At 41.6% G+C, this 23848-nt stretch overlaps 1 protein-coding gene and 1 long non-coding RNA gene across 13 annotated transcripts in view; one reads left to right on the forward strand and one right to left on the reverse strand.

Annotated features, from left to right (window-relative positions):
* LOC109281017 (uncharacterized) overlaps positions 1 to 17606 on the reverse strand; it is a 63034-nt gene extending 45428 nt beyond the window's left edge. For 3 of the 4 annotated variants that reach the window (XR_002087528.2, XR_009460237.1, XR_009460235.1), the window contains exons 1-2: positions 17389 to 17606; positions 10249 to 10389 (exon numbers count right to left, since the gene is read on the reverse strand). This is a non-coding gene — a long non-coding RNA (uncharacterized LOC109281017). The remainder of the gene's footprint in view (positions 1 to 10248; positions 10390 to 17388) is intronic. The other variant, XR_009460236.1, reaches the window with a different exon arrangement.
* NRXN3 (neurexin 3) overlaps positions 1 to 23848 on the forward strand; it is a 1067046-nt gene that overhangs the window by 865680 nt on the left and 177518 nt on the right. For all 9 annotated transcript variants that reach the window (XR_009460233.1, XR_009460234.1, XM_059723130.1 and 6 more), the window contains one exon: positions 1868 to 2039. Coding sequence is in view for 7 of the 9 variants with exons in the window: in XM_059723130.1 (XP_059579113.1) it covers positions 1868 to 2039 (172 nt within the window). In the remaining 2 variants the exon portion in view is untranslated. The remainder of the gene's footprint in view (positions 1 to 1867; positions 2040 to 23848) is intronic.

Raw genomic sequence — 23848 nt, forward strand, 5'->3', positions numbered from 1 at the left:
TGATGAAGATATTGAACCATACCAGACCCAAGACCATCCCCTGGGGCACTACACTTGAGACCAGCTGCCAACTAGACCTTGACCATTGATTACTATCCACTAAGCCTGACGATCCAGGCAGCTTTCTATCCACCTTACAGTCCATTCAGCCAACCCATATTTCCTTAGCTTACCTGCTTGCAGCTTGAAGTAGCATCTGATTTCATAGGCCTCAGCCTACTTTGTCTTATGCCTCTCTGACCTAGTTGGTCTCTGAAGTGCCACCTTCCCCTGGCTTCTGACAGTATAATAAAAGCTTCCAAGTGTTTTTCTGGGCAAGGAGGGATAGGCTGATTATCCCCAAATAAGACTTTGATATATGCATGTACATGTGGGTGTGCATGTCTGTGTCTGCATCCATTTCTGTCTTAAGGGAGTAGCAGTTTATCTATCTAGCATTTTGGGGGAAGGAGATAAAAGACATTCTCATGAGAGGTAAAACCAGGCTGTATGTGTTGAGATCATTCTTTTAATATCTATACTTTACCATTATAAGGAGGGAGGGATAAAATCAGGACACTTAATCTGTCACAGTGCTAAAGCTTACCAGTTTCCATAATGATTGACTTCAGCTCCAGAGAGTTGTGGATTTTTTGTTTGTTTTGTTTTTTGTTCTGTTCTGCCTCTCCACCATATTGACTGGTGCTGCACTGTCATAATTTTGGAGAACTTATGTAAAGGAGTCTATGAGAGATATAAGATGTGAGGGAAAGACAGAGAGCTTTGTGGGGTGCTAGATGTTTGAGGGGAATCAGGGAAAGCCATTGTGGATGATGTTGGATCAGAGGGGAAATTGGGCACAGGGGCTGTGGAAGATTTCAGGGGCAGGCAGAGTCATGGAGAAGGACTGTGCAAAAGGGTATGAGACAAAAGAATTTAGCAGCATCAAAGAAAGAGGCTCTGCAGTTGCTGAGAGTTTGAGAAATAACTTCAGCAATGGCTGTAGGCAGCCCTGAAAACTTGAAACACTCTTTGTCCAAGCAACAACTCTAGTACAGTCAGCAATAGAGCCAACTCCACCCATCAATGTGTCTGAGACTTGTTTTGGATAGGCCCTATCAAGGTATACAAGGGAAGTCTACCTTCTGTGGTCATTCTGAGCTGGAGTACTGCTTCTGAGTCAGCCACTGAAAAGACTGATCAGTGACAGTTCTGCTGCTGATCATTTTATAATGTGAATACTTAGCAGTTGTACTGAAATTCCTGTGGGAACTGGTAACAGGGGCCAGATGTGAACCTGTGGAAGTCCCGATATTTTATTTATACATCTCTGCCCTAGCTAATCCATTTCCTCCATTCCCATAGCATTTCAGGAGTCTAGGAGGATTAGCTTCAGTGCACTGGCCAAATTCCAATTTGGATACTTACACTTTTGTTCCCTAAAATTCTCCTTTTTGACTTTTTTCAAATAAATCTGTTCTGTATCATTGGTCCAGTGTTGTGGTTACATTTCAGTAGTGATTAAGCAATTTATTTCCAGTCAGTGGGGTTCTTTCCCATATAACCGTTCATACTTCTCCTTGGTTTTCTACCCTCAGTTCTCAATTGTTCCTGGAGCCATTTTGAAGGAAGACATAAATCATGGTCCTCAGGTTGATGGTATTATGAGCTGATATTAACGAGTGGCACAGATGAAGATATTTGCATTGCACAACCAGAAGTTGTCCTGGTTCTATAAAACCCCAGAATGATGCTACTACATATTCTTGAGTGCCATCTACTGGTACTTTATCCATGATCTAATTGTTTAGAAATATATATATGTTGGATATTCTCCTAAGAAGTGATAACTTATAAATTGTTGTTTTTGGTTTTCTTTTCATTACAGGAGCAAGGCAAGATTGGTGTCGTCTTCAATATTGGCACCGTGGATATTTCTATCAAAGAGGAGAGCACCCCTGTGAATGATGGCAAATATCATGTGGTGCGCTTCACCAGGAATGGTGGCAATGCTACACTTCAGGTGGACAGCTGGCCAGTGAATGAGCACTACCCAACAGGTACATGTTTGACCAAGAATTCTTGTTTTCTCTCTCTTTTTTTGTCTATCCAGACCTTAAAATAGGGGTTACAACAACTAAATCATAAAACACTGGGCAATATTCGAACATTCAGCACTTTATCTCCAGGAATAAAGACTTGGGTTGAGCCTGATCCAATGTAAAGGAAGCTGAATTTATCAGCCTGGTTCCATGTGTTTGCTAAATTGGAAAACAAGCTCTCAGATCCAGTGCCTCCTGTACAGGGGGTGATCTGCTGCATGGTAATATACACATTGATCCTGCAAAATAAGAGGTCACTGGGCATGTCTTGACAATCCAGAAGATCACAGTTGATTTCATCAGAAACTTCGATTTGCTACTTGTGGTGTTTCCTAATTTAAAGAGATCATAATATACAACAAAGAGCATGGAAAGAAGAATGGTGCTTTACCTTATCTTCAGCCTTATTGTTGCCTGTGTAGATAAGGACTTAAGGAATGAGGAACAGAGTACTCTCAGTGAACAAATACTTGCATGGACCTCCTCTTCTCCTCCACCCCCTTTCCCTAAGTTTTCACTTCCTGATTTCACTCTTCATATGCTGGCCCTATTCAACCAAGAGTTGACACAAAAAACAGCTGAAATGAGTCAGTTTTGGTTGGCTTATGGTTACTTACCACATGAACTTATTTAATGTAGTTTTCACTCAAAACTATAATCCAAGGGTGATATAGGGTAAGAGGGACCTATATATGACAGTTAAGGAATGGGCAGGCACAGAGGACAACTACCCATATGTGGTACACTAATAATGAATCACAATCCAGAGACCCTTTTCTGTCACTACTGTTCAAGGTCAGAGTCACCAGAAAATCAAAAGCAGGCTGCCTTTATATGGTTCTCACACTAAATCTTATAAGTAAGAAAAGGCTCTGTTACATGCATTGATGAAAAAAGCAGAAGAACAGGGAGTTATTCCAGAGATATTCATGGTCTTCATGTTACTTTTTGGTGCCAGGGTTGAGCCATGGTCTTCTCAGCAGCTGCCAACCTTCATTAAACCCAAGCAACCTCTGGTGTTTCTCTTCCAAGTTACACATAACACACTTGGGGTGAAAGAAAGGATAAATTTTCTGATCAGCTGAAGGCAATTTGCCAGTAGAGTAAGAGTCTGCCACAAGCCACTTAGCTTCGAACTATGTCACTCAAGAGATATATTCAGAGTACATTGTGCCTCATTGTTTTTCCCTAGACACCAGTAAGTCACTCTGAGAGTGCCATTTCATTTCTACTTTTTGCTCAGAAAGTGAACTTAGAGGCTTCATAGCTGTGCAGACTTCCTTACATTAATGTGTGCTGGCTCCATCATGCTCAACATGACATAAGGTCTGTTGATGCTTTCTGTTCAAAGGGCATATTCCTCAGAAGCTTTGCTTATGCAGAAAACAATGCTAGATACAGTGAATCGAGTTCACCTCACTTATTCACTGGCTAGGAAGGGTGGGATGGCCAGAGAATGTCCAGAATCAATCCCTCTTTTCTGTGGCCTGCACTAGTTATTTCCACGTCATCTACCTCTGGGCCAGTTACAGCCAATTACAGCCTGTAACAACCCTCTGAATAAAATTCCTTTTTATGTTAGTTACTGTAGTTAGTCCCCTAAGGCAAAATAACAAAATATTCTGTTCTCTGCTTTGGAGTTGCTGATTTTTCTAAAAGGGATAATAAATCTTGCTTGGGAAATATTAAAACTACATCTTCCACTGCTGTCTTAGTTAAAGATCTGCTGTGTTTCCATTGGGAAATTCAAGGCTTCATAAAATCAGCATTAGCTGCATGCTCTTAGCTCATATTGGGTGCACAGAATTGTACCCCAAAACAAGATGTTTCTTTGTATTTCAGTAAGGTTTCTCTGTGCATGCAGGCATACCATCTCCTGGGTATTTGTAGGCTCTATAAATATATATATATTTTTAAAAGATTGAATAGAAATTTGCCAGTTTCAGAAGCTCTTAGTGGGCAATAACAGTCTTGATTTTTAAAACCAAAAATTGAGTTTTGATTGCTAGTACTACATACTACAGATAGAGCACACATTAGCATTGCTTTTAGTGGTTGTTGACATAAGCCTTAACCAAAATGTTCAGGAGAGTCAGCATTGGGTCCATGTTTCATGATGTGGTCCTACCCCTGCCAATCTCAACAGCCTGAGTCTTCAGGAATATTAAATTAGTGACCATATTTCAGTGGAGATAGTGGAGTGGAGTGGAGTGGAGTGCAGATAGGGCCCTCTTCAAGAGCTGTAGGGTTGAAATATGGGAAAGGAATCTAGTTCACTCTGGCTGCATTAGTTTATTAATGATAGAGTGGAGTAATATGCGGGAAGATTAGATGTGCCATGTATGCTCATGAATGTTGAGAAAGCATTGCATTTGCAGTACCCGTATGTGCTGCCTTATCTTTATACATATAAGTACTTCTGCCCTTAATTTGCTGTGATGCATTGTGACTAAGAGATTGCAAATTTGGCCAAAGAGCAGAGTATCTTGTGTGTTACCGTATATGATGCAATGCATAGGCACAAGGGAATGAACTGAGATCAGCATTTCAGCTTTTCTTCCTGAGTTTTATGGGCTTTTGTGGATTATACATCGGACTAATAATTTATTTGAACTTTAAATTGTGTAAGTGTAGACCACTGGTCATTAAAAGAGCAAAGAGAAAGAAGTATTGGCTTTTCTTGAAACACAACCTTCAATCAAGATGGAATTAAATGAAAGTGGTCCATTGGGACTGGAGTACTCCAAAGTTATATATATTTTTGCTACTGCATATAAAATGGCAAGAAGATGGGGACAAAATATAGAAAATAAAATACCTACAATTAAGGCATTTGGAATATTTTTATATAACATCCAGTTACATCTCAGTCATTTTCAGTTTGAGGTTTACTTATTCTGGGAAGGAGAAGGGTGAGGTAATTTTCAAAGGAGGGAATTAATGCGAAGCTAATGTTGGCTGAGCCTTGAGAAATTGAAATAATCCTGATCATTAGAAATAATCTCTCTGTTGTTTTTTTTCCTGGTTCTGATGCAAAAGTGCTATTGGATCTCATTTACTGGACAGTAATGCTATGGGAAATAATATAATATTCAGTTCTAAGATAAAGTTCCTGAAAAACAAGAAATTATTAATGCATGTGTAACTTGGGTGTGTTATCTTCTCTCTACTTCTCAAGGTGCATTTCAGCTAAAACCATTGGTTATTTATAATGTATAACATTTGAATTCCTCTCCCTCTGGCCCACATGATATATGTCTAATGTGGGTGCATCTAAATGGGTATTTTACTGAGGAAATGGCTAATTAGTTCTGCAGTAAAGTGTCACCATCTACACATACAGCACTATTAGGCTGCAGTAAACTAATTAACTCTTCTGAAGGATAGTACAGCCCAACACAAGTACTATCCTACAAGAGAGTTATTTAGTGTGCTGCAACATAAATGTAGACAGTGACCAGGGCTGGCTGGGGCACATGTGTCAGCCAACCGTTTGGCAGCATGTTGAGCCAAGGTGAAGCAGCTCCAGACTGGCAGACTGACCCCCCAGTACCTGCCAGCCAGGGCTACACCACACTGGCTCAACATGCTGCAGTCCTGGGTGCATGTGTAAACACTGCACCCAAGATCAATAAGCAATAGTGTGAACTGCACTGGAGTTTATTCACATGTGCTAATTGCATGTGTAGATGCACCTGTATGTATCTTCAGGCACAGCATTGTTAACCAGCTACCAGATGCTTGGATCATGAAGATGGGTTATTGCCTGCGCCTCAGCTTTGGGGTACCCCTTTCAATGGCAAGGTTATATTGTTCCCCAGAATGGTATTATCCAGGACTACATCCCTACTATTTTCTGAGGCAACAGCACCTTTGTGGCGGTATCCTTTGGTGCATCCCCTCAGTGGTGGATTAGGGTTGCAGGACACTAGTTTTATTGTTACTAACAGATCGCTCTAAAATTAAATTTTACTTTTTTGTGGGTTAGTAAGAGTCATTGTGGACCAAGTACAGTGCCTCTGCTGGATAAGGTATGAGAGCTAGTGCAAGTAGGAGAAGCTTCTGTCATGCTTTTATATCAGATTAGAGTAAAACCCATCATATTTGAGGCACTTTGCAGTAGGATCAAAAAGACTTAAATTATGAATCCCAGTGTAGGGAAAGGAGCCAGCAATTCTCAGAAGGGTTAAAAACAAATCTCCTATCTTGACATAGAACTGGGATACCTCAGGCCCTAGGTTTTCATTAATTCCTAGCCAGGAGGTTTTCTTTCTCCCTTGCTATCTTTGCTTGCAAAAAAAAAAAAAGACTTGGGGTTTTGCCAGATCTGGAATATACATTAAAACAAGCCTCATCTACCTGTTCATTCATCCGTGCACCGCCTGCATTTCTTTTAGTACAGCAAGAAAGGAAACCTAGGTGAACAAGAGCTGCAAAGTAAAAGAGTGTCAGCGGCACCAAATTCAAGTTTGATTGGAGTCATATTTCAAAGGGGATTGAATTGAAGGACAAGGGGTGAAAGAGGCCCTTTCTAAGGCAGTTCTCAGTGAATAGGAGAACATTCCCCTGGGTTTTTAAGGGGAAATTTTCAAAATGAGAACTGATGAAGAATTGTACAAGATCCTCACCAGCTATTTTTTCTATTCAAGAAAAGATCAAAAAAACCTGCCCCACTTTCTTTCTCTTATCACTTTTGTGAGTGCTCATTCTCTCTGCCTCCCATCAGGAGTCCACACAGTCACCCAAACAGCATTAATTTGTAATGCTGTTGGCTCTAGATAAGAGAATGAGATTTTTTTCCTCTGTGTCACTCCTGTACTCTCTCGTGTACCACATATGCAGCTGTACACTCACTCACAAACACACATGTATGTACATATGTGCATACTCACACATGGGTGTGCATGTATACACACATGCACACCCAAATACTAGGAAAACTGAACTCCAAATTCCTCCATGAAATGCTCCAAGGAACTGGAGGGAAGAGGAATATTCCTGGCGTAGCACCCCTGCTGGGTCAGAGCCATTCTTTCTCTACTCATGTTGCAAAATCTCAGCTGGCGTTGACTAGGTGAGTTGACGCTGCTTTGGGCAGGCTGAGACAATCTTGTCCCGTCCCCCTAATGCTCACACACAACATTCTAATTCTCATGAAGGTTCTAGCTCCCAAGGCAGCTTAGTTCTGATGTTACTTTGGTGCCAGTCTTTTGTGCTAGATAGTGTCCACCCAGTATGTATTCTAGCTGGCCCAGAATCTGTTTTTCTATGGCATGAACATCATTCCTGTTCCTTTTGGAGGATAGGCAGTATGGAAGCAGTTCATATTTGCACCAAGCTCTAAGTTTACTATGAAGTCAACTGTGTAATTTTGTTAGTTGGAAAGCATCCAAAATTTGTAAGGGTTGCAAGGGTTTGGTTTTTGTGCTTGGTCTAATTAGCAGTCTTGACTGAGCTTCATTTAAAATTTTTTGAGCATTGTTTGAATCCCAGAGATGTTAACCTGGGCAACGGGGAATCAACAAGAACTCTTTCCTAACCATAAATAAGGAGCTACTCCATTCCAAGCATTGGTGAGTAGGTATTCTCTTTGCACTTCTCTGTGTATTACAGGTGATTTTATAATTGGTAAAACTTCAAGGAAAGGGGGGAGATTTCTACTGGCAATAACTCCTTTCAGGTCACAACATGGAAACATTATGCAGTGCCATACCATGTGTGTTAGGCATTAGGGACTGATCAGAGCATTAGACAGTCCAGTGTATCCTACTTCCCTAAACTGAGATAGTGAATCAAGTCTCTTTTCCTACAAATAATTTTCCATCTAGTTTGCAGAAGTGAAGATGTAGATCAGAGATGAGTAGAGCACATGAAAGAAGGTGGTTGCTCTTTATCATGCTTTGCTCATGGATGAGCTGTGTCCCATTGCCTATGAGATTATCCATTGCCCTTCATAGATAACAGGAATGTTTCAGAAGGATTCCCATGAACAAGAGATGGTGAGACCCTGGCTCAAGAAACAATCTCTTGATATTTTTATCAAACCCGTCTTGTTTTGTAATCTCCCATTCTAGAGAAAGGTACCTGAAAAGTTGGTTGAGGTGCAGTTGTAGTTGCATATTGATTTGATAGACATCTCTTAGTGGCTGAAGCAAGAAAATATTCAATGCTGATTTTATTAGACTTGCCCTCCACTTTTGATTCTACGGATGGTTCCATCTTGTCACTCCTGGTTAGTGGAATCCCCAACTCCATAACCTTTAAGGTACCAGTGCTTTTTTGTGACTTCTATCAAAGATCATTCTATAGCTTCATATAAATACTTGTCTCTTGAATAGGATGAGCCATTATGAGTCCTAATATTTATCTCTTCTGATTGGCTATTCCCTTCATGGTGCCATTTGGAAAATTGGTTACAGTCCATTAAAGCTCAAATTGCCTGGAATCCATTTACTTCCGTATCACCTAGATAAAACTCCTGTAGCTGCTTAAGAAATAGAGATATATAAATATCTGAGGGGATCCTTGCAGTGCTTTGCATTGTGGACGCTATGATCTGTTGAATGGTTCTTGCTGTTCGTTCTTGGGTTTAACCGTCCCTTGCTATTCCGAAAGGTCAGCTCTGGCTTCTAAAATATGTTTGCTCAAATAGACCCAACAGAGCCTGAGTTGACTGAGATTTCAGACACATTGCAAAGCCTTTGGAATGGGAAAATAGGACCATCAAGTTCTGTTTGCCTTTTAGTAATTTATGTTGTATATCTATGGAAGAGGCTTTTTATTTTTTGAAATGAGCAATGCATTGACACATGGAATCTGGTGATGGACATACTTGTAAGTCTATAAAATAAATACAAATGGCATTGTTTTCAGAGGTGCTGAGTATCCGCAGTCCCCACTGCTTCCAACTAAGAATAATTTGGACTTGGCACCTCTGAAAATTTGAATATACATTTCTATGAACCAAACTCACAAGCTCAATGGAGTTCTAATCACTACATCAACTAGTTGGTTTTAAAATATGTCTTTTCTCACCCTACACACATTCACATCTTACCCTCCACGCTACTATCTCCACTTTTTTCTTCCTTGAGTGGCATGAACTTTATTGAACAAAAAGTCCATTCTTTACCTCAGCCCACCACTCAGGAGCCTTGGGAAAAGCCAGGGGGAGGGGAGGGGGTCTTTTATTTTCTTCTTTCTTTTTGGCTTTATTTAGTTTTTATCAGCCAACGTTTTCTTTTTCTCCCTCTGTGATTTCCCGGCCACGAGATAAATAGCCTTGTATCTTACAAGCTAAATACAATTACTGCTATCAAAACCAGGGTCTTTCTCTCCCTGTAAATGTCTCTTGGAAGCTGATAAGCTGTTCAAGGCAAACTGTGGGCTTCTGCCTAATCCTGAGATTAAACATAACCACCCAGAAGACAGCAAAAGATAAATTTTTTTGGTGTGGGGGAAGGGGGAAAGGAGAGAAGGAAAGTGAGATTCTCTCCTGAGATATTAAAAGGACATGCACATGACTCAAGGTTATTTGTAAAGGAATTACACAAAACACAGAAGAACATGTTATTATGAGGAGGGATTTCATCCAATAATGCAGGAGTTATTATAGTTACTAAAGCCAAGATTTAGCAAGGAATCCTTTGGTATGGAGGATAGTGGGGAGGGGGTTTGCAACAACTCTGTAGTCATGGCTCCTGGTTTTAGAAGTTACCCCTCAGTCTGCCCCCAAATAGAAGATCTTATAAGATGACAACCAGCTGTTTTGTACATGCTGGCTTATTCTAGTTACAATTCTATGTCCATATCACCAGCAGGGACTGCCTCAGCAGGACTCTCACATCCTGCTTCCTACTGTGCCACTAACTCACTTTGTGACCTTGAGCAAGTCATCTTGAATGTGCTTCAGTTTCCTTATCTATAAAATAGACAGAATAATAATTGCCTCCCAAGGAAGTTATGGCTTTAATGTATTAAAGTGTTCTGATATTCTCACCAGAGGAAAGGAAAATAGGTTTTGATAGTATTACACTTAACATAACTGGATGATTTAACACAAACCACTCTGTCTTTTCCTCACGTACCGTAAGATCTGATATTGGAAACACAATGCCATGCATTGTTATTACATTAGTTCTCATGATCTCAGTAAAGTTGGATCTACCTGGAAATTGGATGATAGATCTCCAAGGAAATCTCCAGAACTGCAGTAAGTGATCTTCAGAGTTCATTACAATATAATCTTTCCTTTAAGTTTGTGCTGAACCTAGGAATCCTCTGTGGAACTTGTTTCTGCAGAAACTATCTGTGTAGTTAGACACAAAACAGGACTTAACCATTGCTAGTCATTAAAGAAACCCGCATCTCTTTTTGCAAGATCAGGAGGATTATCTGTATTGTACTAACCAAATCCCAAGATGACCTTTTTAGTTGGGAAGGGGGTAGCTAAAGAAGCGGGGAGCAAGTTAAGGACAGAGAGATGATTTTAACTCTGAATTCTAATCAACTTTGGTTGAGTCTGATCTCTGATTTAGCTTTTTATACACTTGCTTTTTATATTTGATTTTTCATATCATACTCGTGGGAGTTAAATGAATCCTCATATCCATCCTATCAGTATGAATCAGAGACAGCATGTAAAAAGTCCTTGATGAATTTACTGCACCTTGTAATGAGCCTAAAACATATAAAAAGACAGGGTTAATAAAACAGCATTAGAGATGCATATTTTGAAGGCAGCACTGTAACATATGTTGAAATATATGCCAAAAGGGATGATTAAAGCATGACAAGTTGATGAAATTAAGAGTTGTTTGTAGCTTGTCACTGCAGGGCCATAAAATTTACAACATATTTATAAGACTAGAAAGTATACAGACATGACTACATGGCATGTGTGCCCACAACCGTGCTCCCATATAACACATTGAGGAATAAGCATACACATGGGTACACTGAGACATCAACTAACATGTTGCCAAAACAGACAAAAACACTCTGGGGTGTGAGCAAGCACAGGAGTACACAGACAGGCACAGACTGCCAAAGTCTGGAGTGATGAAAATATGATGGAAATGCTATCATTAAATTGCTTTTAGAATCCATTTAACTTGTGAACCTGAAGTTTCTGTTCCACAAAAATGAGAGGTAAGGGTTCTGCTTTGCTGTTTCACTTAGACAGTAGAGGGGCCATCTGTCTTTACTACTGGCATAACCATGGGGTTGGGGAGAGAAAGGCAAAAAGAGAAAGAGGGAGAGAGAAATAGTTATGCTACTACTACTGATGCCCTTCTACTCATCCAGGCTTCATCTCTTAGACCTACTCCAGTATCTGATCATGTGCTGTGGTCAGCATGTCTGTTGTGAGAATCACAGTCTTATCTTCACCAAATACCCCAAATCAGCACATGTGAATGGCAGTAAATCAAGTCCTAGAATTTCTGTAAGCTTTGCAGTAGCAAAAGGGATAAGTAGGTTTTTTTGTTGTTTGTTTTAATTTGTGAGGGAACTTAAGCCATGCAAACAAGACACAGAGCTCATCATTACTCAGCAGCAGCAGTGTTCAAAGAGGTGGTGGTGTTTAAGTTAGGAAGTATATGTCCAATTGCACATACAAAACAGCATTTCCAATAGCATCTGTGCTGGCCTGATTCCCCACCAGGATCCCACAAGAGATATACTGAAATGAGATTGGGGAGCAGGAGAGGGGGGAAGTAATAGGCATCCTTTGAGTTGCTTCTGATTGCTAATTGTACAGGAGAGTCACAAAGAAACGTGTATGCACTTACATAGGCATGATCACGAACATGCATGCACAACACAACAACTTGCTGTGCATGCATCTGCAGCCTTTCAGACATGGGCACATACACATGCTCACACAAACTCTGTCCTAGGAGCTGCTAGTGTAAACATTTATTTTAACAGACTTTGGATCCCTTATGTTGATTAAGCTGAATACAAGTGGGGGAACTCTCAGTGCACACACAATATGTGACACATTAGTGACATGATGCCCATTATTAGTGAGGCAACATTCTCCCTTTTCCTCACTGTTATATTCTGTGAAATCTTGGAAGACTTTACATCAGACTAAGTGCAAACAAGCCCATCCCTACAATTGTGATGACATGGCTGAGAAGGTACCGTTAGGGTTCAGTTAGTAAAAATCCATTGTTTCTGCAATGGCCACAAAAAAGAACACACACACACATGCACAGAGCAGAAGCCTTCCCAGTGCAGTACAAAAGAACATAGGAATATTAGAACAACTAGCCTCATATCCTGCTGTTTTCTGACCCTGACAGATTCTGTAGCCAATACCAGATGTTTCAGAGATGGAAACAAACGGACCAAAATGTGCATGACTGTTCCAAAGAACTGGCTCTGGGGCAGTCTCCTTCCTGACCCTAGGGTCCTATCAGCTTATCTGTCTAGTCAGCTTCCTGTCTAGGACAGTGGTCATTAACACATGTTTCAGCAAATGTTAAAATGATACCCACCATAATAGAAATGTATGTACTAACATTCCTTTCTGGGTAGTGGCTTTCTATCTCCAAGCAATTAGAGCTTGATTTGTGTCTTGAAGCATAAGGTTTGATGTTCTATAGATACAGTTGTATCCTGCCTTTTGTGATTATGAATATTCCTACTATCCCCACAAGCAAAAAAATGCATTTCAACTTCCCCAGTTAATTTTTTGTTAATCCAGTGAGGCATGGTTATGTGGACACAGTCTTGCTCCTGTTCTAGCCATAGTTTGGTAGAAGCTAGTGCCTGATGTGTCATAATAAATTGCCTGGCCCAAAGAAAGTAAATTGCTTACAGGATATAAAATGCGTTGTATAACTTTTCTCTACTATCTTGGTTCCTCCTATGGATAACCTGAGTTCTGCCTTATAACCATAGTCTCCCAAGATAAGGTTATTTTGCAGTAGGATTTCCTCTTTACCTTAGAGGAAGTTCCTTTAACTCAAGGGTATAGCCAAAGAGCACACAGCATAGCTCAGAAGAATAGGAACCTTTGAAATCCCTGTCCTGGGGCTGCTTTATTCTACGCTGTTTATCTAAAGCAGGGATGAGCAAAATACGGCCCCTGGACCAGATCTGACCCATCAGCTGATAAGCTTGGGCCCAAGGGGGGCACCCACCAATTGACTGGATCTGGCCCATGATGCTGCATTGGTGGGTGCTCCCCTTGCAACCCTTTTGGTGCTACTCAGCTCCCCTCACCTCCAGCAGCAGCTTCTCCTACTGCTCCTACCCCTGATGTGCTGCTTCAGACTGGCAGGGGGACGTGCAGCCAGGTGGCTCCTGCCCCAATGCACTGGGCTTCTGCTCCAGCTCCTGGCTGCCTTCTACTTGCTCTGTCTACCCACCACGAGCAGCCATGAGCAGCGGGTGGAAGGCAGCCAGGAGCTGGAGCCAGAGCCCCATGCACTGGTGCAGTAGACGCCTGCAGAAAGCTTCCTCCTCTTCTCGGAGTGGTGCAGCAGAAGAAGGAACCACCTCTGGATAAGCTGTGCATGCTGGCCAGGATGGGGCTGGCGGTTGCAGATGGAAGTGTGTGGGTTGCCCTAGGCAGGAATCAGAGGGGCTTTGCCCTATACGGACCACTATGGATCACACATAGGGAGTTTTGGCGAGTTTTTGCATGGACTCAGGTTGCTGACCCGGCCCATAACAGCTCAACAAAACTTCCTATGTGGCCTCCGGGCCCAAATAATTGACCACCTCGATTTAAATTATGCCTGTAACCCAGGGCCAAATATGGCACCCAAGGGATAGTACAGCCACAGAGACATCTCAGTGATTCTTCTTTCCATCCCTTCCTGTTGTCTTCCTTCCTGCTGTCTGCTTTTTGTTGTTAATGGCAAGGAAAATTTGTGACATTACACAAGGACCATTAGAAAGAGTCTGCACTACAAAAGAATTCTACAAGTAGGCAGGAATAGTAGCTTTAGAGCCATAATCCACTTACACAGTGGCATAAAGTACCTGTACTGCACTAAGCAATCTGAGACACATTTCCCCCCTTCTCTTTCCAGTATCCAGTATATTTTTCTCCAAAAGTTATCATCGTGTTATTCCCCAAACATAGTAGTTACAGGCCACAAGAAATGAATTTGCCCTACTTACCTGAATAACTTAACTTCTTGGTTTCCATAAGAGTTTTATGGGAAAACATCATGGCTCACATATCACATAGTACAAATGTGCTTATCCAAACCTCTCTGTAATAGGAACTGCTGTCATGTCTTGTCCATTGCTCTGTGATTATAAGAGCTCCCAGATAGGCAAACACATGTGGTGTCATCAGAAGAATTCTGATGGCTAGAGTTCTCCTCTTCTTGTTTGAAATGAATTATTATTGGCCTAATCCCTTTGTAATGTTTGCACCTGGATAGCCATGATTGTAATGTGATGCTGGAGAAAAATGGAGAAATGTTTCTCAGATGGAGAAACAGGCTAAATATATCACTGTGAGATAGGAGCACAGCACAGCTCATTGAGCCACTAGATGTTAATATTGCTACATTTTTCTGTCAGGTTACTTGTGTTTCACTGTCCTTGTCAAAGGGAATGATCAGAAGCTATTCTTTGTTCTCACCCACATGTGCACATGCACTGTAAAAGAGAGAGTGAGCAAACAAACAGCTGGCCAGAGGGATCAGAAGCTTGATCAATAATGTTGTGCTTTCCAGCCTTCACTGCCTGCAGGAAGAACAGTGCCAGCTATAATCCCAGGTTGACACAGCTGACATGCAGTGACAGAAGGAGCTCAGACACCCACATCAGCATTCCTGCATTCCTTTTGCTCACAGAAAGGCAAAAGGGAATATCAAGTTATTAAAATGCAGCAATATGGTTTAGGTTGAAAGTAGAGGGACTGCAGGAGAGGAGTTACCAACAATGAAGGGAACTCGAAACTCCTGGCTTCTGGTGCCACCTCTGCAAATTACAGTCTTCCTGACCTTGGGCAAATCATGCCACCACTCCTTGCTTTAGTTTCCTCATACGTAAGTGAGGGTAAAAAATCCTGTCTTACCTTACAGAGCTGTTGTAGGAATTAAATAATTATGTTTCACAGCATTTGAATATAGCATCTTTAATAGATTTGCTCTCTCTCTGTCATTTGCAAAGTTTCTCTCCATGTGGTTTCTTACTACTATAGAGATGTGCAATGTTGGAATCTTTAAAAACATTATTTGGCCTGGAGAATGGAGGGTATTTTTTCCTCTAGGACCTCAGTGTTACTCAGTGAAATTCCCCCTACATACAAGACTATTCCCTGCAGGTTGCACAGCATTTTATACCTCCAGGGCTATACTGGAATATTACTTATTTGTGGCACTTTTATAGCAATTTCTCAGATTCTTTTAAGAACATGGATGGAGCTGGCTTGAAAAGCCCTGCCCTTATCTCCTTTCCACATTCCCGTGTGGTAGATATTGTTCTGCAATCTTCTTGCTTTTGCTGTGTAAAATTATAGCAGAAGACGTTGTTGATGGTTAAGCATAATTTTATAAATCAGCAGCACTAAAATAGACCTACTATATCCAGTTAAAAAAATCAGAGATGCAGTGGTTTGTGCATTACAGCATTGGGTCACAAATAATTTAAAAGAATTTAAAATCATTTAAAAGAACAAATCATTTAAAAGAATAGAATAGAAAAAAGAAAATAGAAACTACAGTCTTCCCTCCCTCCAAAGCCACCTTTCTCTTGGTGCCATGTTATTTGATAATATTTGGTTGTTTCTTCTGCATCTATCCATGGACTTTGCTTTATGGAAGGAAGCTTTCTCTGGGAAGACTGGTTAGGTCACTAAGCAGTCTCTGAATCCTCCTATCCTATTTCCCCCTGTTGCAAAGAGGAGAAAGAATTTCAGGGGGAGGCAACATTCATAGATTTATAGCAATTAGAGATGGGGAAGGCCAGTTAGACCACATTTATTTTCCCCCTCAGTTAAGCCAAGATTCTTTCACTATATTCTGCAGGGCTTAGCCAATCTAATTCAAGTAATGGGGCTTTTAGTCTTCTGATAAGAGAGCATTCCACAAATAGCTTGTTACTACTGCTTCTAGTTTTAGTTCTCTGAGCCATCATAAAAAAATCTCTCTCCTTTGGGGTTTCTGATTTGCCTTGAAAATTGTTCTTTTCCCCATTTATTGTCATTTGGTGTATTATTATCATTCCTACTTACTTGCTGAGCCCCATCAGCATACTCAGCACTGCACAGGATCTGCAGTCTTGGAATGGGGAGCAGACAGGGTTACATGTATATATTTGTTCCATTTGATTGATGTAAAATCTTAATTAAAAAGGTCTGTCACTTTGTGCTGGTTGCCACTGGATCCCACTGGAATTTCTAAATCAGATCCTGCCTTTTCCCAAAGGAATCCAGTGTGTCACCATGAAAGAAAAAAAGTTATTTGAATACTGATCTCCATTCTAGAGCTTTTCCCACAAATTGAACCATATCTTTGGTTTAAAAAAAATGAAGTCAGTGTTCAGTGTCAGTTCTCTACTATTCAATATAGCTTTGACCACTAACCTAAAGGAGTTGATCAGGAGTTGACCGGTAAGTTCAAAAGACTGAAATTTTGTTTTACTTTCATGTTCTGGTGATCCCAGTACACTGGCATGAGAATCAGTTCATATCTGCCGTAAAAGCTGAAAAGGCTAACTCAGCAGCCACCTCCACCTTCTCAGTACTATGCTTTACCTTCATTCTCAAATCTTAATTGAAAGATAACCAAAAATGAATAGCTTTGGTTTCATGCCACTAAGCTCAGCATCTTTAGGACTGAAACTCGATTTGAGTGATTCATTTTGCATACAGTAAGAACGGAGCCAACTATTCCCACATTAATCAAGCCAATTTCTGTTGAGCTTTGAATAAGGCTGGTTAACAGTCTTATATTTCAGTTATCCCACTTGGCTTCTGATTTTAGGAACTGGAAAGTCAGAAAGAACAAGTAGACTGCCTTTGTACCCTTGGCAACTCACTAAAGTTGTCTTTAAACCAGGGCCAAATTCAAAGATAATTGTGACACAATCTTACTCTGGTCCCTTCATCATGTCAATTATACCAAGTTAGACATTTTTAGATTCACTTCGATTCAGTTCTACTTACTAACATGACATTGGCCTGTTGAGACTAAAATGCCACAGAAATGGAATAGCTAGAAATGAGTGCATCAGGAAAAGCAACTTGCAGGAGGGAGTAAATTAACATAGAGGGGGGCTGTAATAATAAGACTTTTTGGAGCAGTGGAAATGTAAAAACAAGTTCACTTACCTGATCATAGGCATCTCTCTCTCTTTTTTTTTTTTTAACTTTCTTTGCTGCTATAGACTTGCTTGCTAAATCTCTCTCCTATTTCTGGCTTTTGCACTAAGGAGACCTTGTCATCTTTTGTTCCAAAGTCTTTGGGTTGAGGAAGTCCTAGTGTGAAGTTGAGCTCTTGACAATAAAAAGCTCCACAATGAAGCGAAAGAGAGAGGTGTGACTCAAAGGAACCGTGAGATCAGAAAGGAGGAGGATAAAGTCAAGGACATTCGGGGCAATAGAAAAGACAAGGACAGGAAAGAAAAGAAGAACCAGAATAGCAAGAGCTGTAACTTTTTCAAAACAGAAGTATGGTGAGAATAAGACAAATATGTGGGACCTAAAGCAAACTTAAGCAGTGATAATGGTTTGCTCTTCTTCAGTGCTTTCCATGGTACGATCTCAATACAAAGAACAACAAATACTAAGGAATCCTCACAAAACTCCATGCTTCCCATCTTACATAAGGCAAAACTAAAATTCAAGAAGTTGTTATGCAAGACAGTCCCTGGAAAAACTGGGAAAAGATTTCAGACCGCTGGTTCCCAATCCTTTTCTTTAGCTGCAGATTCTTCGTGTTTCACTTGTGTATGCATACCTTAGCTCTATAGATTTAATGGATTAGATTTCATAGATTTCTAGGGTTGCAAGGCACCTATAAGATCATCGAGTCTGACCCCCTGCTCTGGGCAGGAAAGAGTGCTGGGGTCAAGTAACCCCAGCCAGTAGGGGTGTGCTAAGCGGGCCCTATTTGTTCTGGATTCGACCCGAATCAGGGACAGTCATTCGATTTGTTGATTCAGATGCATGGCTCACCAAAAGCATACAGGAACATCTCCTAGCTAAAAGGGAGACATACACCCAATGGAAGGGAGGGGCCATCATCAGGGAGGACTATACCTCGGTTGCTCGGGGCTGCAGGGAGGCGATCAGGAAGGCCAAGGCAGAGATGATACTGGGACTAGCTACCCAGATTAAGGACAACAAGAAGTCCTTTTTTAAATATATAGCGGGCAAAAAGAAGGTACCTTGTAACATGGGGCCTCTGCAAGACACTCTAGGAAATCTGGTTGTTGACCAGATGACAAGGCTAACCTATTTAACGATTTCTTTGCCTCCATTTTCCTCAACAGGGACCAGATCAGCCCGTCCACCAGGACACCCTCAGGCCCTGAGGGAGGTGCACCCAGGCCAAGGGTCAGTGAGGATATAGTCAGGGAGCCTCTGGAGGGACTGGACATATTTAAATCAGCAGGTCCTAACGACCTTCATCCCAGAGTGCTGAGGGAATTAGCAGAAGTCACTGCAGGACCCCTGGCAGTGCTTTACAAGCACTTGTGGTGCTCTGGTGTAGTGCCAGAGGACTGGAAAAGGGCCAATGTGGTTCCCATTTTCACAAAAGGGAGGAAGGTGGACCCAGGGAACTATAAGCCAGTTAGTCTTACCTGGACTTCAGGAAGGCCTTCGACACCGTCTCTCACCCCATTCTCATTAAAAAACTAGGGGACTGTGGCGTCGACACCTACACAGTCAAATGGGTTGCTAACTGGCTGGAGGGCCGCACCTAGAGAGTGGTGGTGGATGGGTCATTTTCGACCTGGAGGGATGTGGGCAGTGGGGTCCCCCAGGGCTCCGTCCTCAGACCCGCACTGTTCAACATCTTCATCAGTAATTTGAACGAGGGGGTAAAAAGCACCCTGTTCAAATTTGCTGACAACACGAAGATGTGGGGGGATGTGGGCACGCTAGAAGGGAGGAATAGGCTACAATTGGACCTAGACAGGGGTGGGCGGATGAGAGCAGGATGGGTTTCAACACTGACAAGTGCAAGGTACTGCATCTGGGGGGGAAGAACCAGCAGCATACCTACAGGCTGGGAAACTCCCTTCTCATCAGTGCAGAGGCAGAAAAGGATCTTGGAGTCATTATTGATTCGAAAATGAACATGGGCCGACAGTGTGGGGACACGGTCAAGAAGGCCAACTGCACCTTGTCATGCATCCACAGATGCATCTTAAGCAGGTCCAAGGAGGTCCTCCCCTTCTATGCGGCACTGGTCAGGCCACAGTTGGAGTACTGCGTCCAGTTCTGGGCGCCGCACTTCAGGAGGGATGTGGACAGCATTGAGAGGGTCCAGAGGAGGGCCACTCGCATGATCAGGGGGCAGCAGGGCAGGTCCTACGAGGAGAGACTAAGGGACCTGAACCTGTAAAGCCTCCACAGGAGAAGGCTGAGGGGGGATCTAGTGGCCTGTTACAAACTAGTCAGGGGGGACCAACAGGCATTGGGGGAGTCCCTGTTCCCCCGAGCAGTACCAGGAGTGACTAGAAATAACGGTCACAAGCTGGCAGAGGGTAGATTTAGACTAGACATCAGGAGGCGCTACTTCACAATCAGGGTGGCTAGGATCTGGAACCAACTTCCAAGCGAAGTGGTGCTGGCTCCTACTCTGGGGGTCTTTAAGGGGAGGTTAGACGAGCACCTTGCTGAGTCGTTTGACCCTAGTACTTTTTGCTGCCATGGCAGGGGGTCGGACTTGATGATCTGCTCAGGCCCCTTCCGACCTACCAACTATGAAACTATGGATTACTATCTCTGATTCAATTTGGCCAAATCTGAATCTGAAGATTCGATGCTGATTTGGAGAATCAGCGATTCGGATATAGACACAGGTTTAAAAGCTTTTTCTACATACCTTGAGGTAGCAGACATGGCTCATGATCGCTGTGATGCTGGGGTGCATGGAGCATCCCACCGGAATACAGGGGGGCCCTCCACATGCCCAGCAGTGAACCCGGAAGTGGACCGGAAGTACCAGCATGCTTCTGGTCCACTTCCGGGTCTGCTGCCAAGCACGTTGGGGAGCCTCCCACACTTCTGTGGGACACCCCATGCATCGCAGCACTCATGAGCCACCTGCTATGTAGAGGTATGAAAAAAACACATTTAAAGCTGTCTCTATGTCTGAATCTCTGAATTTCTCCAAATGGATTTGGAGGGTTCCGATTCAATTCAGAGAGATTGAAGGGTCCTCTGATTCGATTCGGATTTGGAGATTCAGCCACCGAATTGGGCCAAATCTCTGCTGAATTGAATCAGGGCAGGGACCAAAACTTTGCACAGCCCTACCAGCCAGGTGCTTGTCTAATATCCTTTTAAACACCTCCAGGGTGGGGGAAAATACCACCTCCCTTGGAAGCCCATTCCATATTTTGGCAATCCTCACTAGAAAGAATTTTTTCCTGATGTCCAGTCTACATCTACTCTCCTTCAGTTTATGGCTGTTGTTTCTAGTAACGCTGAGGGGCTCCCTGGTAAACAAAGTATCCCCTATTCCCTGCTGACACCCCCCCCCCACCGCCCCGGATGAGCTTGTAGACAGCTACAAGATCACCTCTCAGCCTTCTCTTACAGAGGTTGAAGAGATTCAGGTCCCTCAGTCTGTCTTCATAGGATCTTGCCTGCAGGCTCTCAACCATATAAGTAGCCCTTCTCTGAACCCTTTCCAGGTTATCAACATCCCTTTTGAAGTGCAGCGCCCAAAACTGGATGCAGTACTCCAGCCGCAGCCTCACCAATGCTGCATAGAGGGGAAGTATCACCTCCCTAGACCTGCTTATGATGCACCTACTAATGCAAGAAAGAGTGTGGTTATCCTTGTTGCCTTGTCACATTGACAACTCATGTTCATTTTGCGTCAACAATGACTCCAAGATTCCTTTCTGCTGCTGTGCTACTTAAAATGGTCATTCCCAGTCTATAGGTGTATTGCTGATTCTTTCTCCCCAGGTGCAGCACTTTGCATTTATCTTTGTTAAACTGCATCCTATTCTGATCCGCCCACTTCCCCAGCCTATCCAAATCTGCCTGAATTGGCTCCCTACTCTCTAGTGTGTTTACTATACCCCATAGTTTGGTGTCATAGGCAAATTTGGACAGAGTGCTTTCTACACCCTCATCCAAATGACTGATGAAGTGCTTAGTATGACTATTTTTGTATTGGTTCTATAAAATGTAATGTAAGAAATTTTGACTAAATTTTGAATTTTTATTAAACAGTTTTAAAGTGTCCCTATAGTCACAATTCATAGCAGCATTGTTGTAGTGTACCAAAACGTACAACTGCTCTTAAACAGCAGAAGGCTCAAAGCTTATTCTGACTTCTATGAAATCCTTACTAATTTAAAAAGAAAAGAGGCTTAAACCCGTCAAACCTAGAACTTGACCTTTCCCCATAGTTTACTTTCACCTTCCAAGCTAAATGAAGTGCAAAAATTAAGCAACAGAATTGATAGCATCAAATAAATTCAAAAGTTGTATTTCTTTTTCAGTATTAATAATCAAAGGTACTGTTAGTGAAAAATTAGTGTGGAAAGGTTGTGTTCTTGTCCAAGTCAAAGCTCTGAGGTTTCTTGAGGTATAAAACATGCATGCCTCTTAGAAGGAGCTAATAGACCATGCAAGATTCCCAGTGGAGTTTTATTATGTAATATCATTTTCTAGCTAAGTCATTAAAGCGTGGCCTTTATTCCAGGAACAACCAGAGACTCCCACCTGCAGTTTTGGGACCAAATGGAGCTATGCTAGTTTATACTATCAGAGGATTTATCCCTTTGTTGTAAACCTAATTCTGGCTGTGGTAGCATATCAGCCCTCCACCCCCAAACTTTTATGCATAACAATATAAAACCAGTAGACAGATTAGGCAAAGATGGGAACCTAAAACCATCAACCAAAATTCTCTCAGTCACTAATGGTATTTACCTTTTTTCCTACTGAATTTTTTTATCAACAAAGTGAGATGCAAAAATCCAGCTAAAATGTTGAGCACTAATCTCAACGTTTTCTTACCCCATTACTATTGCTATATAGCCTTACGGGCAATAACTGCTTATTAAACAAAAGCTGCCTTTTTTTTTTTTTTTTTTTTAAGTCTTTTAAGCAATGAAATAAAACTTGCTGCTTTATTCTGGTCTCTAACTAAACCTACCTTTGGTATTCATTTAGGGCAGATGAATTTTTCCTTACAACATTCTTATTAGTGTCTTCACAGACTTGACAACATATCAGGTTGTATTAATATTCCACCTGGAAGCAAGCGCTTTCTTTGTGCCCAGTGCAATTTGTTGGAACCTTTGAGGCACTCTTCCTCCCTGTAAAAGCAGTATATCATCATTACTGGTGTCTAGACCAAGAAGCAACATTTGTCAGTGCCTGAATTGCTCTTTTACTTTAAGTGGTTTAAGAACCCATTTTGGTTTAGAAATGGGCTTAATGAAAAAAATTTGTTTGTTTTCTTAAAGGAGCCAGGAGAGACCAAGTAAAATATTAGTCCGCAGATCTAAGGTGGGAATCTGAGAGGAGAATTCAACTTTGCTCATGGGTAGTTTTAAGCAAATTTTTCTGGACCACTGAACTATGGGTCCAGTACCAAAAGGATTTCCACAGGGAATTCCTGGTAGTGATTGGCACAAGTAAAGTCAATGGGCCATATTATTGACTTAAACTCCTTCAACCCAACACAATTCAAGGATGTTGCAGAGAGATCAGGACAGAATCTGACATGCTCTGTTATATGCTAGGTTAGAAGTGACCTAGGACTGGAATATAATGGTGACATCAGAAAGGCTAAGAGGAAACTGGCAAGAGGCAACATATAAAAAACAAGTTCTGATTCTCTGATCTAGCTGGCATGAGAAAATGTTGAATTGCTTGAGGTGAAACCTCAAATATTGTTATATAGACACGTTTTCAGAATATTTCATTGTTTAGATTTCAAGAACACCTGTGGGCTTCTGGATATCCTGGATGTTTAGATTAACATTCTCTGCATATCTTATTCCCACTTCAAGAAATACTCTTACTCTCCCTAAGAACATACAACTCTAAACTTCCATTAGTTCATTTGAGAGGAACACTAAAATCCTATCCATGTATACTAATACTTTGGAAGAACCAGTCAGCTGTGGCATGAGAATTAGTCCTAGATATAAATCACCAGTGGACTCTTAAATACTTTCTTTTTTTCAAATCTGTATATAGCTGGAACTGAGTGCCATCCAGTTTTGCAATCAGAGAGATGTCTCTCTCAAGCTGACTTCCCTGTTGGAACTAAAGGGGTGATGTGTAAAAAACAATAAGGCAGATTAATGCATATACAAGTTGAAAATGGAATTAGGGAATGTATCTCAAATGGTTGATTTCTAATGGTCGTAATAACAGCTGAATAGGTCATTCCTATGGGAGGACAAAACTATTTATATTCACATGACCGCAAGTAGCAAAACTAATCACCAGATTTCTTTGTGAGAGCTTAGTCCTATGCTTCTTCTATGCCCATGTAAATTCTGACATCAAAAAGTTGGTAAAATTGTTGATGTTTGTTTGTTTGTTTTAAGTAAACTATGATCTCTCCATTCATGCCCATGTT

Source organism: Alligator mississippiensis, chromosome 2 (assembly GCF_030867095.1).
Source record: "Alligator mississippiensis isolate rAllMis1 chromosome 2, rAllMis1, whole genome shotgun sequence".
Classification (NCBI taxonomy): Eukaryota; Metazoa; Chordata; order Crocodylia; family Alligatoridae; genus Alligator; species Alligator mississippiensis.